Genomic DNA, 13,137 nt, shown 5'->3' on the forward strand with positions numbered 1-13,137 from the left:
AAAGAAGCAGGAGATATTCCGGACCTCCTCCCTCAGGTCCGCCTGATCTTGGTACGACAAGCACTTAGGCCAGGTCTTTTCCTAACTTCTTTGGATGGAAAGAAGGCCCGGACGCTGGAGGAATTCCAGGCCCGATCAGAGAAGTATATTAACATGGAGGAGGCTGCAACATTAAGGTCCACCGATCAAAACCCAGGCCATCGACCCTCTGAGAAAACCCGAGACCCGGGTGAACCTAAGCGCGATCGCGAACAGCGACGGAAGAGCCAGGATGAGAAAAAGCAGAAGCGGAAGAGGTTCGATAGTTACACCCCCCTGAACTCTTCCCTCTCCCGCATCTTGCAGGAGAGAGCCTCTACCGACCTCAGGGACAAACCCCCCCCCCGCTACTCACACGGGGGGATAAGCTGGATTCCAAGAGGTTTTGCGAATTTCATGACAGCCCCGGTCACAACACGGACGAATGTCTGAATCTGAAAGACAAGGTGGAAGAGCTGGTTAGAATCGGGAGATTGTCAAAGTATGTTGCCATCTCCTCGGGCAACCCCCCTCGTCCGCATTCGCCACCTACCAGACGATCACCCACCCCACCCAGGGCCCGGGCCAGGACCCCCCCAGGAATCGTGCACGTACACCTCCTCGAGAAAGGAGCCCCCGTCATAGAACCCCCGACCGGCGCAGGAGTCCCGAACGCCGTCGAAGTCCGAATCGGCGCCGCTCTCCAGACCGGCGGGACCAAGATGATGTACGACGCCACCACGGGACCAACCTGGTCGACGTCGGCTCGATTGCTGGAGGATGGGCAGCAGGTGGACCATCAAACAACAGTCGGAAGAAAAGCACGCGAGTTATCATGTCAGCCGCTGGGAGACCTCGTCCTCACTCCCTTCGTACGCCGCAGCAGAAAGTTCCCATCACCTTCACAGAAGACGACTACGGCACAGACACCGGCGAGGAGGACGACCCGATCATCGTAGAAGCCCTCATCGCAAACGGTAAGGTACGGCGAGTACTCATCGATACAGGTAGTTCTGCTGACATTATGTTTTATGATGCTTACAAAACCCTAGGCTTATCTGTGAAAGACCTGATCCCCTATGACCATGACTTGATCGGTTTCACTGGGGACAGAGTTCTACCGTTAGGATATTTTGATGCATACCTCTCCCTAGGAGACCCTAATGTTTGCAGGACTATCAAAGCCCGGTTCTTAGTGGTGAAATGCCCAACAGCCTACAACGCCATCATCGGCAGACCAAGCCTTAATGTCTACCGAGCCATCATCTCCACCCACCACCTGATGCTGAAATACCCGTGGGTCGGTAGGGCAATTTCCGTACGCGGAAACCTAGCCATGGCCAGGGGGTGTTATAACTCTAGCTGCAGATTGGCGCGAGAGGATCGCAAGAGGAAAGAGCCCGACCGAGGCAAAAGGGTCGAAAACTTCCATCTTCGAGCAGGAGCGTGCTTGACAGACATCGATCCGCGAGTAGACCAATCCAGAGAGGACCAACGTCTTAAGCCGGACGGGGAAGCACGACCAGTCCAGATCGGTCGTGGCCCCGAGCAAACCACCAAACTGGCGCGAGACCTCCCTCAGGATCTGTCCAACCGACTGGAGACCCTTCTGAGAAGTAACAGACACCTATTTGCGTGGTCGTCCGAAGATATGCCGGGCATCGACCCAGCATTCTGCAGTCACAAGCTATCAGTAGACCGTAGATTCAAACCAGTGGCCCAGAAGAAGAGGCAGATGAGCGCGGAGAAACAGGAAGCAATCAAGGAACAGACAACGGAACTTCTGAAAGCCGGGATCATTCGCGAAGTTAAGTACACCACTTGGCTTTCGAACGTGGTCCTGGTTAAAAAATCCAACGGGAAGTGGAGGATGTGCGTGGATTACACGGATCTGAACAAGGCCTGCCCTAAAGATCCCTTCCCCCTCCCCAGCATCGATGCCTTGGTGGACAACTCCTCTGGGTACGAATACTTGTCCCTCATGGACGCATATTCTGGGTACAACTAGATTCCGATGTACAGAGACGATGAAGAGAAGACCGCTTTTATAACCGATCGGGGGACATATTGCTATACTATGCTCCCATTCGGCCTGAAAAACGCAGTGGCCACCTACCAACGAATGATGACCAGAATCTTCGGGGCGCTGATCGGGAAGTCGGTCGAAGTCTACATTGATGACATCATCGTGAAAACACCAAAGGGGGGCGATCATGCAGCCGATCTGGCCGTCGTGTTTGAACAGCTGAAGAAGTACAACATGCGCCTCAACCCCGAAAAATGCACCTTCGGAGTCAAGAGCGGGAAGTTTCTGGGATATATGCTCACCAATCGTGGGATTGAACTAAACCCCGAAAAGTGCCAGGCTATTGTAGAAATGAAAAGCCCTAGGACGGTCAAGGAAGTCCAACAATTGGCGGGGCAGATGGCAGCAATCGGACGGTTTCTCCCGAAGGCTGCCCTACGAGCCTTACCACTCTATGCCTTGCTAAAGAAAGGAGCGAACTTTACTTGGTCAGAAGAGGCCGAACAGGCTTTCTCCCGGCTGAAAGAGGTTCTCACCTCCCCACCGATCCTATCAAGTCCAAAGCCAGGGGAGCCCCTATACTTATACTTAGTTGTCCGAGACAAGGCTGTGAGCTCCGTGCTGGTACGAGAGGAAGCGGGAGCCCAACTTCCGGTCTACTTCGTCAGCCGCTCGCTCAAAGGAGCTGAGCTAAGATATCAGATGCTCGAAAAAGTGGCACTCGCCCTCCTGACCACGGCCAGGCGACTCAGAAGGTACTTCCAGTCTCATAGCATCATTGTCCGCACAGATCAACCGGTCAGGCAAGTCCTCCATAAACCGGATCTAGCCGGTCGAATGGTGGGTTGGTCGATCGAGCTTTCCGAGCATGATATTCGATATGAGCCCAGACGGGCGATCAAGGCGCAAGTCCTAGCAGATTTCCTGGTCGAACTCACGAGCGAAGAAGACACGCCGGCGGAAATCTCCTGGGTCGTCCACGTGGATGGCTCGAGCAACAAAGAGGGGGGCGGCGCCGGGATCGTCCTACAAAGCAACTCAGGGATGATCGTAGAACAGTCGCTACGCTTTAATTTCCCGGCCACTAACAACCAAGCTGAGTATTGTAAGGCCCGAGTTTTTAAGTTCATGCTAAGTGAATAAACTTCTTATTCACGATTAGGGTTGATGTAATGTGAAGGGAAACCTGAACGAAAGTTTATTTAATGAAATATATTTATGAAGGAGAAAGTTCAGGAAAAGTTCAAGGATTGCATTATGATCGATAAAAGTTATAGCACGAACGTTGTACGCTTAAACCTAGGTCAGAAACCCTAGTATATAGCTAATTTTCACTTTTAGGCACGTTGGCAGTTAATTCCAAAAATCTTCAAAGAAATGTTAGAACTTCTCTTTTTCCATATATCACGATCGTCTCGAAGCGAAACTCTAGGATCTACGAACGCCCGATTCCAATCATCGGAAGTTTGCCGAAACCGAATCCCTGGTATTTCAAAACCCTAGAATTTCTCGACAATGAAGACTTTATCTATTCAGAGCTTCAAATGGATATTCTACACGCGTACACCCATTTCTCTTGATGATTTAAATCTTTCTTCAGAAGGAAGTTTTCCATTCCGACGTTCGAGGCAAAAAGCAACTTATCGGGTAAAATAGTTTTACACCGACTTTGCACCGACTTTGCATTAGTTGCCAAAAATACGAGGAGACATCTTTTTAGCTTAGGAATTCCTTTGCCAAAACCTATCTTAGAATTCATGGAGAATGATGCCGGAAAAATCAGATTCGCGAAACTTTCATTTTCCCGCGAATTTCCACCTTCTATATATAGCAAATAAAGGAAGAAAAAACACAATTTTCCTCCATTTTCTCTCCTCTAAACCGCGGCCAAGAACAAGGAAGAAGGAAGAAGAGTTTTTCTTCATTGTTTGCTTGATCGTTGATCCGTTAGTTGCTACTTCAAGGCTTCGAGGTATAGTCGCTAATCCTTACCTCTGATCGCTTTTTCTATAGCTTTTTTGTAGAGTTTTCTGAGTGGATAGTTTATGGGTTTTTGCAAAACTATCCTGAATCTTTCATTTCTGATTCTAAACCTCTTCTATGTATGCCCAAGATCACTTCTGCCGGGTTAGATTTTCCGTTATGTCGCCGGAATTCCGCCGGAATCAATTTGAACCTAAAATACCCATTTTATGTAGTTTTTGAGTAAAGTTCCAATCTTTAGGCTGTAAACTATCGCCTTAGCTTAGTGCTAGTAGGATTAGTTGTTATAAACGTCGTTGGTGACGTCCCTGCAAAATTTTATTTTTGGGATTTCAGTTTTGAAAATCCTAAGTTAAAAATCATGACCAAAATACCCCTGCGACAGTTTTTGATCCGATAATTTTTCCGAGTTCAGAATACCCTTAGTTACGGCTTATGAAAGCATAGGAACCAAGTTTGATCGAAGAAAAATCGAACCCTACAATTACCTATAGTGGCCGAGAGCTATTAAGGGGGAGGAAGAAATTTCCTTTTTCCGAAAAATTGTCTTTTCGCGCTAGATTATCGTACCTTAGAGTATAGATTACTTCGAGTAACCTTAGTAAGTATCGATAGCTTAGTTTCCGATAGATTCTGATTGATTTTTGTGGTTTTGTTCTAAAGGTGATTTTGAGGAATTTCCTGAGGATCAACACCTTGCTTGTGAAGAAGAGTTTGAAGTTTTTGCTGGAGAACCTTCAGGTGAGGGCTTCTCACTGAATCTCTAGTTAATGCTTAGGGTCGACATTTCGACATTGTTTACTGTTTATGCACTGAGATTGTGTGTGATTGGAAATGTTTTCTGAGGCTTCGGCTGACAATGTAGATGATTCATCTACTGAATGTTTTTGAAGATTGACTTACATGCTATATGCTATGTGGGTAATCTAGGATGTGTGGTGCATGCTTTATATGCTAAGTGCTAAGTGTTTATGATGCGATTTATTGATATATGACATGTTGTTGATTGTGATGATTTAAATATGCTTTACACTGAAAATCTGAGATTCTGAATGGTGAGAATAGCGGGCAGGTCATGCCGATTTTATTTTGAGAGTTTTGAGAAAGTTTGATAGGACGAACGAGGTTCGGGCCTTGTATAGGGTTTATGGATCGAGACATTCTCTGGAGTCATTTGGGGATTCGAAGATCCCGAGAACTTATAGGAATTGCGATAAGACTAAAAAGGATATTATTTGGAAAAGAAAATTCATAAGACATTAAACAACCTCTAAATCTTTAAGTAAGGGTAATAATCTCGAAAGGAGGCTTTGGATGAAAATCATAGTTTGGAAAAACGAGAAGTGTCGTCGGATCCAAGTGTTGAGTCTGTTGTTGTTGTGCTGTTGGAGCAGCGTTGGTTGTTGTGCTGTTGGAGCAGCGATGTTGTTGGGCTATCCTGGGGATAAGTCCGGGGAACCGTTAGTTCCCGAGTATGTGATACTCTTGTGCTGTTGGAGCAGCGATGTGTGTTGTGAAGTGTGTCTTTTGTCGCAGAATCGACTTTGCCTTAGGGTAAGATTTTAGAGACTTTAATTTACCTAGAACACGTGGCGACGTGTCGAGTGAGATCGGAGACGTTGGTTGACTAATCATCCTGCATTCATGCAACATTAATGGGGTATTAACACAGGACGTACTCTGGACCTCGTCGGATTCCAAAATGGTCATAAGACCCGGATTTCCGTGATAGAGCGTCTGTAGACGTCTCTTGTAGCAGACCGAAATGGCAGACCTACGGGTTACGGCTGATCTGACTACCGTTGTTGTTGGAGTAAGAGGCACGCGGGCCGAAATGGCACCACCGTGGCTGGTGAAGGGCTGATCCGTTGATGTCCATCCGTTCCGGATTGCATATTGGTTGACTGGGTTAACCTGCATACATATCATGCAACATGCATACTAATTTAGTTGTTGAGTGTGATTGCTATTTGATTATCTTACTTGTAACATGCTAAGTGTTATTATTGCGTTCATGTTATTGTGGAACATGCAACTCTAGGAATGATATCTTTAGCTATAAGCCTAAGTGGCTATCTATTATTTGTACCTATTGGATTTATTATCTACATAGTTCTTTAGAGTTGACCCTCGCGTCTTCTGTGTGTGTTTTGGCGGACAACGCCTTTTGTCAGATGAATATTGCGGACTGGTTCGACATGGTCCACCCTTCGGGGGGGATTAGGTACGAGATGATAGATCAGGACGACCCCGGGTCGTGGGTGGTTGACCCCGCGAGCCACCGAGCGACCTATTCGGGGCGTGTCATGGAGGACCACGTGGACAGTGGAGGACTCTTAAGGTCAGGAGTGTTGAGGCGATGCTCTATCAGCTTCAACTTGCCACCGGGCGTTCACTGCGGACCAGGTCTTGGAGGAGCACCGCCGCCACCGTCATCTTCAGAGGAGGAGGATCCCTCAGAGGAGATTCCAGCGGGAGTGCCTTCGGCAGGGTCTAGTGCACCCTCCGTTGCGATCATTGATGATCAGGGTTCGGGCCCTAAGCCCGTGAGTCCAGCTTCGGAGAGCGTTGCAGGTGCGAGGGGAGGACGGATAGAGTTGATAGACTTGGTCGTTCTGGATTCTGATTCAGACGACGATCATGCTGACACATAGTTTTGGGTGTTAATATGAGCTCCTCGAGTTGGGATTAGTGTAGGAGTAGAGTTTTTAGCTCTGACAGTCTTGCTTCATTTGTTACTTAGGGGACAGGGTAGATCCGCCTATAGCTTTTTGTGTGGTTTCCTTACGGGAATCACAGAGAGTTGGTTGGACTTAGGAGGTCTTATTTTCAGGCCATTGGGTCAGCTGATTCTCAATTTTGAGGGATGGTGTTGTGGGCACTTCACCCTTTTCATTTGGTCTGTATATATTGCCTACGGGCGTCGCACTTTTCTTTCCGTCACTGGAGGTTTACTCGTGACGAGGTTACTACTACAGCGGGGGCTGTTTATATATTGTATATTAGTTCTGATTATTATTATTGTTGGGTTTTATTTAATTCCGTCTTGTCTTAGTTATTATCGAAAAAAAAAAATATTCACGTTTTTCCGCATTAAGTTTATTTTGGTTACTAAAGTGACGCCACCGAAATCGGGGTGTTACAAGTATGAAGCTTGCATCGCCGGTCTGGTGACAGCGCGGGACCTGGGGGCGCAGGACATACTTGTCTGCTGCGACTCCTTACTAGTGGTCTCACAGGCTAACGGGGAGGCGCAGGCCAAGGACCCGATTCTGGAACAATACCTCTCCCACCTGAAGCGGTTGGCTGCCACCTTTCGTAAGGTGGAGTTCCGCCACGTCCCAAGAGCTGAAAATGACCGCGCGGACACCCTAGCAAAGCTGGCTAGCACCGGGAAACCCGGACTGAACAGGACAGTCATTCAGGGCACACTGGCCCTCCCGTACATCGCGGGCCCCGACCGATCCACTAGAATCCACACCTTGAGCGTTGGCACGGACGACGATTGGAGGACCCCTATTGTTAAGAACCTCACAACGGGCTGGCTACCACCCGACAAGTCGGAAGCCATGAAGCTGACTAGGAACGCTTCCTGGTACACCTTGGTGAACGGAGACCTCTTTAAGAGAGGATTTTCCACTCCTCTTCTTAAGTGCTTATCAAAGGAACGAGCAGAGTATGTGCTCGCCGAGATCCATGAGGGCAGCTGTGGCCACCACCCCGGCGGGCGTTCTCTGGCGAGAAAGGTCCTCCGGGCCGGCTACTACTGGCCCACCCTGGAGAAAGACGCAGCCGACCACGTTAAACGCTGTGACCCATGCCAGAAACACGCCGACCACCGCTTAGCCCCACCCGAACGGCTCTCGACTATGGTCTCCCCTTGGCCTTTCCACCAATGGGGAATGGACCTCTTGGGACCTTTTACAACCGCGCCAGGACAGCTGAAACACCTGGTCGTCGCGGTAGACTACTTCACCAAGTGGATTGAAGCAGAACCCCTTGCAACTATCACTTCGGCCCGCATACAACGCTTCTTCTACAAGAACATCATCAGCCGATTCGGGGTACCTGGAGTACTTATTACCGACAATGGCACACAGTTTGCCTCCCAAGGGTTCAAGGAGCTCGTAGACGGGCTCCACATCAAGCACCACTTCACCTCTGTGGAGCACCCCCAGACGAACGGACAAGCCGAAGCGGCAAACCGAGTAATCCTTAGAGGGCTCAAGAAAAGGCTGGACGACGCTAAGGGCAACTGGGCAGAGCAACTCGATCATGTCCTTTGGGCATACCGCACAACGCCGCACTCTACGACTGGGGAGAGCCCCTTTCGCCTAACTTTCGGCACAGAGGCGGTGATCCCAGCAGAGATTGGAGAGCCGAGCGCTCGTACCATGGGCCACGACCCGGGACAGAACGACCAACTCATCAATGAAGACCTGGACCTTCTCGCCGAAAGGAGAGCCGTTGCCAATTGCAGGGAGTTGATCGCGAAGCAGCATGCAGCCATCCGCTACAGCAAGAAGGTCGTCCACCGCGTGTTCCTACCAGGGGACTTAGTCCTCCGCAACGCCAGCATCGGAGCCCGAGGAACCGAGCGAGGCAAGTTGGCCGCCAACTGGGAAGGCCCATACAGAATAACTGAAGCAACCGGCACCGGCGCCTACAAGTTGGAGAAGCTCTCGGGCGAAAAAATCCCCCGCACTTGGAATGCCGCCAACTTGAACCGCTACTACAGCTAGCGCGGTCAATCAAACGTTTGGAATCGGTTTTCTGTTTTTCTTTCATTTTCTTAAGTCTAGGATCAAGGAGCTACTTTCAATCCTCCTCTTGTAACCGACGGGCATACTTGCGTTATTTAATGAATCAAGCAGGAGCGTTTTGTTTAGCTATTTTCATCGAACCGATCGGAACAAAATAAAAGACCCACCGGGCACCAAACTAAAAGACCCACCGGGCACGAAAATAAAAGACCCACCGGGCACCAAACTAAAAGACCCACCGGGCACGAAAATAAAAGACCCACCGGGCACCAAACTAAAAGACCCACCGGGCACAAAATTAAAAGACCCACCGGGCACAACAAATCAAAAGACCCGTTGGGCACGAAGGGACCCACGGGCATGGAATCTTAAAGCCCTCGGGGCACCATGACCATACGACCGCACAAAAAAAATAATGATAAAAATAAAAAGTCCTACCGGGACAATAACAAGACCCAACCGGGCGCGTCAAATAATATAGATCGGAACTAAAGCAAACCAAGTAGTGCATTCATTAACATTGATTGTCATTACAAACGATTACAATAGCCCCGCACGGCTCAGAACACTTAAAAAAAAAAATTACAACCCCCTCAAGGGGCATTCTCCTCCGGGAAGGTTGGGGTAAACTTCCCCTTGGAATCCACAGTTCCGATCCGGCCTTCGGAGACCACCTTTCGATACCCGACCGGACCGGTCTCCAGGCCCGGGTTAACAACTGAAAGCTGACTCACCGCATTGTTGAAAGAAGCCTTGTTAATCTTGGACACGGTGGCCGTCAGCTTTTTCTTGTCAGCTTCCAGAGAGGCGATCCTGACCTCAAACCCTTTCTTTACGGCCGCACCCTGTTCTCGCTCTTTCAGCAAGGCAGCCTCTACCTCTTTCACACGAGCCGCGCCGGTCTCAGCTTTCCCCTCCGCAGACTTCAGTCGCCCTTCCAGATCTTCACGAGCCTTCTCATCGTCCTGAACCTTTTTCTTCAGCTGCTCATTCTCAAGCTTCAGGCTGTCCAGCGACTTGCTTAGCTCTTCGATGGCAGAGCACCCCTCTTCCAGCTCCTTGTTCATGGAGGATATCAGTTGATCATCCTTCTCAACTTTCTCCCTGAGCTCCTCCAGTTCCGGAATGGTTGACAACTGGAGATACCTGACAGCAGATGCAGTCTTGAGCGAGGCACGGAGAACGTAATTAAGGAGTCCGGCAGGCTCCCAATCGCCCAAGTACTTTTGGTCATTCTCCGTCAGCACGAGTTCGTCGATCTGCGCCAGGTGCTCCCGGCAGTTGCCAGCCCTAGGACCCCAAATGGAAAGCCTTTCAGGCGGGGGTACCACGGTGACGGGCACTGCCCGCTCCGGGTCGGAGCCCTGCACTTCACCATCAGCATGATCTTGATGGTCATCCACTCGGCGCTTCTTCGAGGCCGGGCCCTGGGTACCCTCTTCCTCAGAAACCGATCGTCCTTGCTCCTGGACGGGATCGGAGGTCCCCCCAACTACGGCCCCGCCCCCATCCTCCCGGTCGGGCTGGGGTTGATTTTCAACATGCCCCTCTTCCCCCTGGACAGCATCAGTCCCTTGTTCCGCCTCCTCGTCTGTGGACTGCCCGTCTTCAACTTGCAGCGCGTCCAGCAAGGTCCTGTCAATGTCCGCCATGCCACCTGCCCAACGATGAAAACAACATTAGCACTCGAAATGGGAAAAAGGCAACGGGAAAGGGCATTACAAATAAGTAGCTTACGTAGCAACTTAGCGTTCCTTCGAACACTGTAGGTACACAGGTCATAGCATCGAAGGGGACGAACCGGGACCTTCTTGTCCCCTTCCATGACATAACGAATGGCGCCCATCAACAACCGCTTGAATTCCAAATCGGCCGCCGATAGAGCCCCCTCGTCCGAGAAACTGAATGAGGTCACCTTTTCCCGATAGTGGGCCGCGTTCCAGGCCAGTGGGAACCGCGCCCGCATCCCACCCGTTGGTCCCGGCTCGAACCACCAGAACGGAGGCGGCGAGGTCGGCGCCACCCGGTAGAATTGGTCCTTGAAGTCTTTATACGATTCGGCAAAGGCTTTGAAGATCGGGAACACCGTCCTCAGAGTTACCATGCCGTGACCACCGTGACCCTGGGTATGGGCGACCGCAAAAAGATGAAAAAAGAGGGGCAGGGACGACACCTGCCCAAAAAGCGCGCAGGCGGTCTCATAACCGCGCACGAAACCCCAGCCCCCGGGGTGAAGCTGGGAGGGCGCCACCATCATATGCCGCAGCACGGAAACCTGAAAGTCGGTTAATGGCATCCTTACCTTCACCTTCTTCATGGTATAAATATGCATGTAGATGCCGAATGGGGGGGTCTGCGGGAGCCTCTCTTTCTTGCCAGGCGCAAAAACGTCATGCCCTGGACCGATCTGCTTCTCGGACAGATAATACTGTCGCCGGAAGTGCCCCTCGTCCTCATTAGCGTAACAGGACTCGATCCCCAGTATCTCCCGACACCAGTCGTCTAAATGCGCTCGGTCACCTTCCAAGTGAGGCCACTTTTCTCGATCGATCTTTTTCCGTTTCGGAGCATCTTTGCTCATCTTCGGCTTGGAGCCTCCCCCGACCGCTTTGCCCTTTTTCTTTTCGGCTCCGGTCATGCTTAAACCTGCACAGGGGAAAGCGTCGTTTCAATATCTCAAGTTATGGACCACGACTCAAAGGGGAAAACCAATAGGATCCGCCTTTGTCCCCGGCAGGGAGAGCACACCCAGTGCCGGAGGACCAGCCCACGGACCGTCCCTCCGCCGCACGGGGGGGAAGAGACAACCCTCTCCCACCCGCAAAGACGCACCCTAAGAACCCCTAGAGGACGAGACGAGAAGAAGAAGAAGAAAATAAAATGCGGAAGAAGTCGAGAAGAACTCACCAAGTAACAAGAAGAGGACGATCACCGGGGAATAAAGGACGACCGCCGGGAAGCTGCGCCTTACGACGTCGGAATGGAGAGCTTCAAAGGAGGAAAAGATGAGAGCTTGAGGTGCAAAAGAATGGGAAAAACGCAAATGAAACCCCTTCTGCCCCCTTTTTATAAGAAAAGTTAGGAATGGGAAGCGACGCTTCACCAAACCCTACGTCTGTAATGATGACGCTAGGGGAGGCGGGAAAGCTACCACCCAATCAGCTTCCGCCACGTCAGCAGGGGAGATGAAACGACGTAATGCGTGCCATTTCTTGTCAGACGCATTAATGACGCCGCCAAAACGTCACTTCATGTTACTGTTACGAAACGTTTGGATTCGGGGCCACCTCGCCGTCCCAAGACCATGGATGGGCCGGTCGTCCCACTAGGCCTTCCCGGGGTCCATGGGGGGTTCCGACCGTCCCATATCAAAGGGGATGACGATCGTCCCCCACGACCGTACGTGCAGATTCTGAAGCTCACGCCTCACTCATGTAGTGAGACAGAGCTGGGAGGCAACACTGTTCCGGTAAGGGCTGACAGGGACCGACCCAAAGGGCGTAGGGAAATCCACGAGGACCTGACCGGAAGCTTCTAGCCCACTTCCTCAGTGGACTAGAGCTGGGGGGCTACTGTTCTGGGACGACCAGGGAAAGGGTGTCACCGAGCGAGACGACCAGGGAAAGGGTGTCACCAAGCGAGACGACCAGGTAAGGGAATCACCCGAGTGGACTCGACCACGAGCGGGACGGCGCTCACCCCCAGCCCGAGGACATGGACCCCACCACCTAGGGGTTGACCTAAGCCAACCACCCTACGGAATTAGGGTGGTTGGATGGTGGGCCCCCTAGGCAATCTAAACCGTTGGATCACTGCAAATCGCAGAGGGAGCAGAGGGATCCAACAGCCCTCGACCCACCAGTACGAGCCATGCATGACGTTGCATGGCTCCAACCCTAATACTCCAACTTGTATATAAGGGGGGCAGCTCACTCACTCTAAGGTACGTTATTCTCTCCAATTTCAGCTACCCCTTTACTCGATTCCCCTACTCACTTTGGCATTGGAGTCCCTTGCAGGAGCCCCTCCCGGGTCCGTTCAACAACCCAGCACATCGGCTTCACTTCCTCGATCAGCAGCCCCGCTCTCGTGATCCGCCCGATCACAATTCATAAGCACAAATTGAATATTCACAAAACTCAAGATATCTCAATCCAATAATCATATTATCACTCAAGATCAAGAACTTATAGGCAATGTCATGAGCATAACCAACGAAGCAATATGTCTTAGCACCAATACTATTTATCTTAACATATGGTGTTCCTACTTTAGTCAAATACCCCTACAATTTAATGATTTTCAATCATAAGAAGAGTAATTTCTACAATCATTAGAAAGTTTTCA

General features: G+C 50.6%; 2 protein-coding genes across 2 annotated transcripts; both read left to right on the forward strand.

The window, feature by feature from the left end:
• Nucleotides 1-853: 853 nt before the first annotated feature.
• On the forward strand, nucleotides 854-2,026 carry LOC130719234 (uncharacterized). Its single transcript, XM_057569866.1, has one exon. It carries the CDS (start codon nucleotides 854-856, stop codon nucleotides 2,024-2,026), a length of 1,173 nt encoding a protein of 390 aa, XP_057425849.1.
• Nucleotides 2,027-2,143: 117 nt separating this feature from the next.
• On the forward strand, nucleotides 2,144-8,769 carry LOC130719235 (uncharacterized). The gene is made up of 2 exons (XM_057569867.1): nucleotides 2,144-2,668; nucleotides 7,267-8,769. Exons 1-2 carry the CDS (start codon nucleotides 2,144-2,146, stop codon nucleotides 8,767-8,769), a joined length of 2,028 nt encoding a protein of 675 aa, XP_057425850.1.
• Nucleotides 8,770-13,137: the final 4,368 nt, after the last annotated feature.

Source organism: Lotus japonicus, chromosome 5 (assembly GCF_012489685.1).
Source record: "Lotus japonicus ecotype B-129 chromosome 5, LjGifu_v1.2".
Taxonomy (NCBI): Eukaryota; Viridiplantae; Streptophyta; class Magnoliopsida; order Fabales; family Fabaceae; genus Lotus; species Lotus japonicus.

What these genes read in the sequence shown, in the direction of transcription:
- LOC130719234 (XM_057569866.1), top strand. Translation starts at nt 854, where the DNA reads ATGTCAGCCGCTGGGAGACCTCGTCCTCACTCCCTTCGTACGCCGCAG.
- LOC130719235 (XM_057569867.1), top strand. Translation starts at nt 2,144, where the DNA reads ATGACCAGAATCTTCGGGGCGCTGATCGGGAAGTCGGTCGAAGTCTAC. An exon ending in AGGCTGTGAGCTCCGTGCTG is followed by an intron (nt 2,669 to 7,266) that starts GTACGAGAGGAA and finishes GTGGTCTCACAG; the next exon opens with GCTAACGGGGAGGCGCAGGC.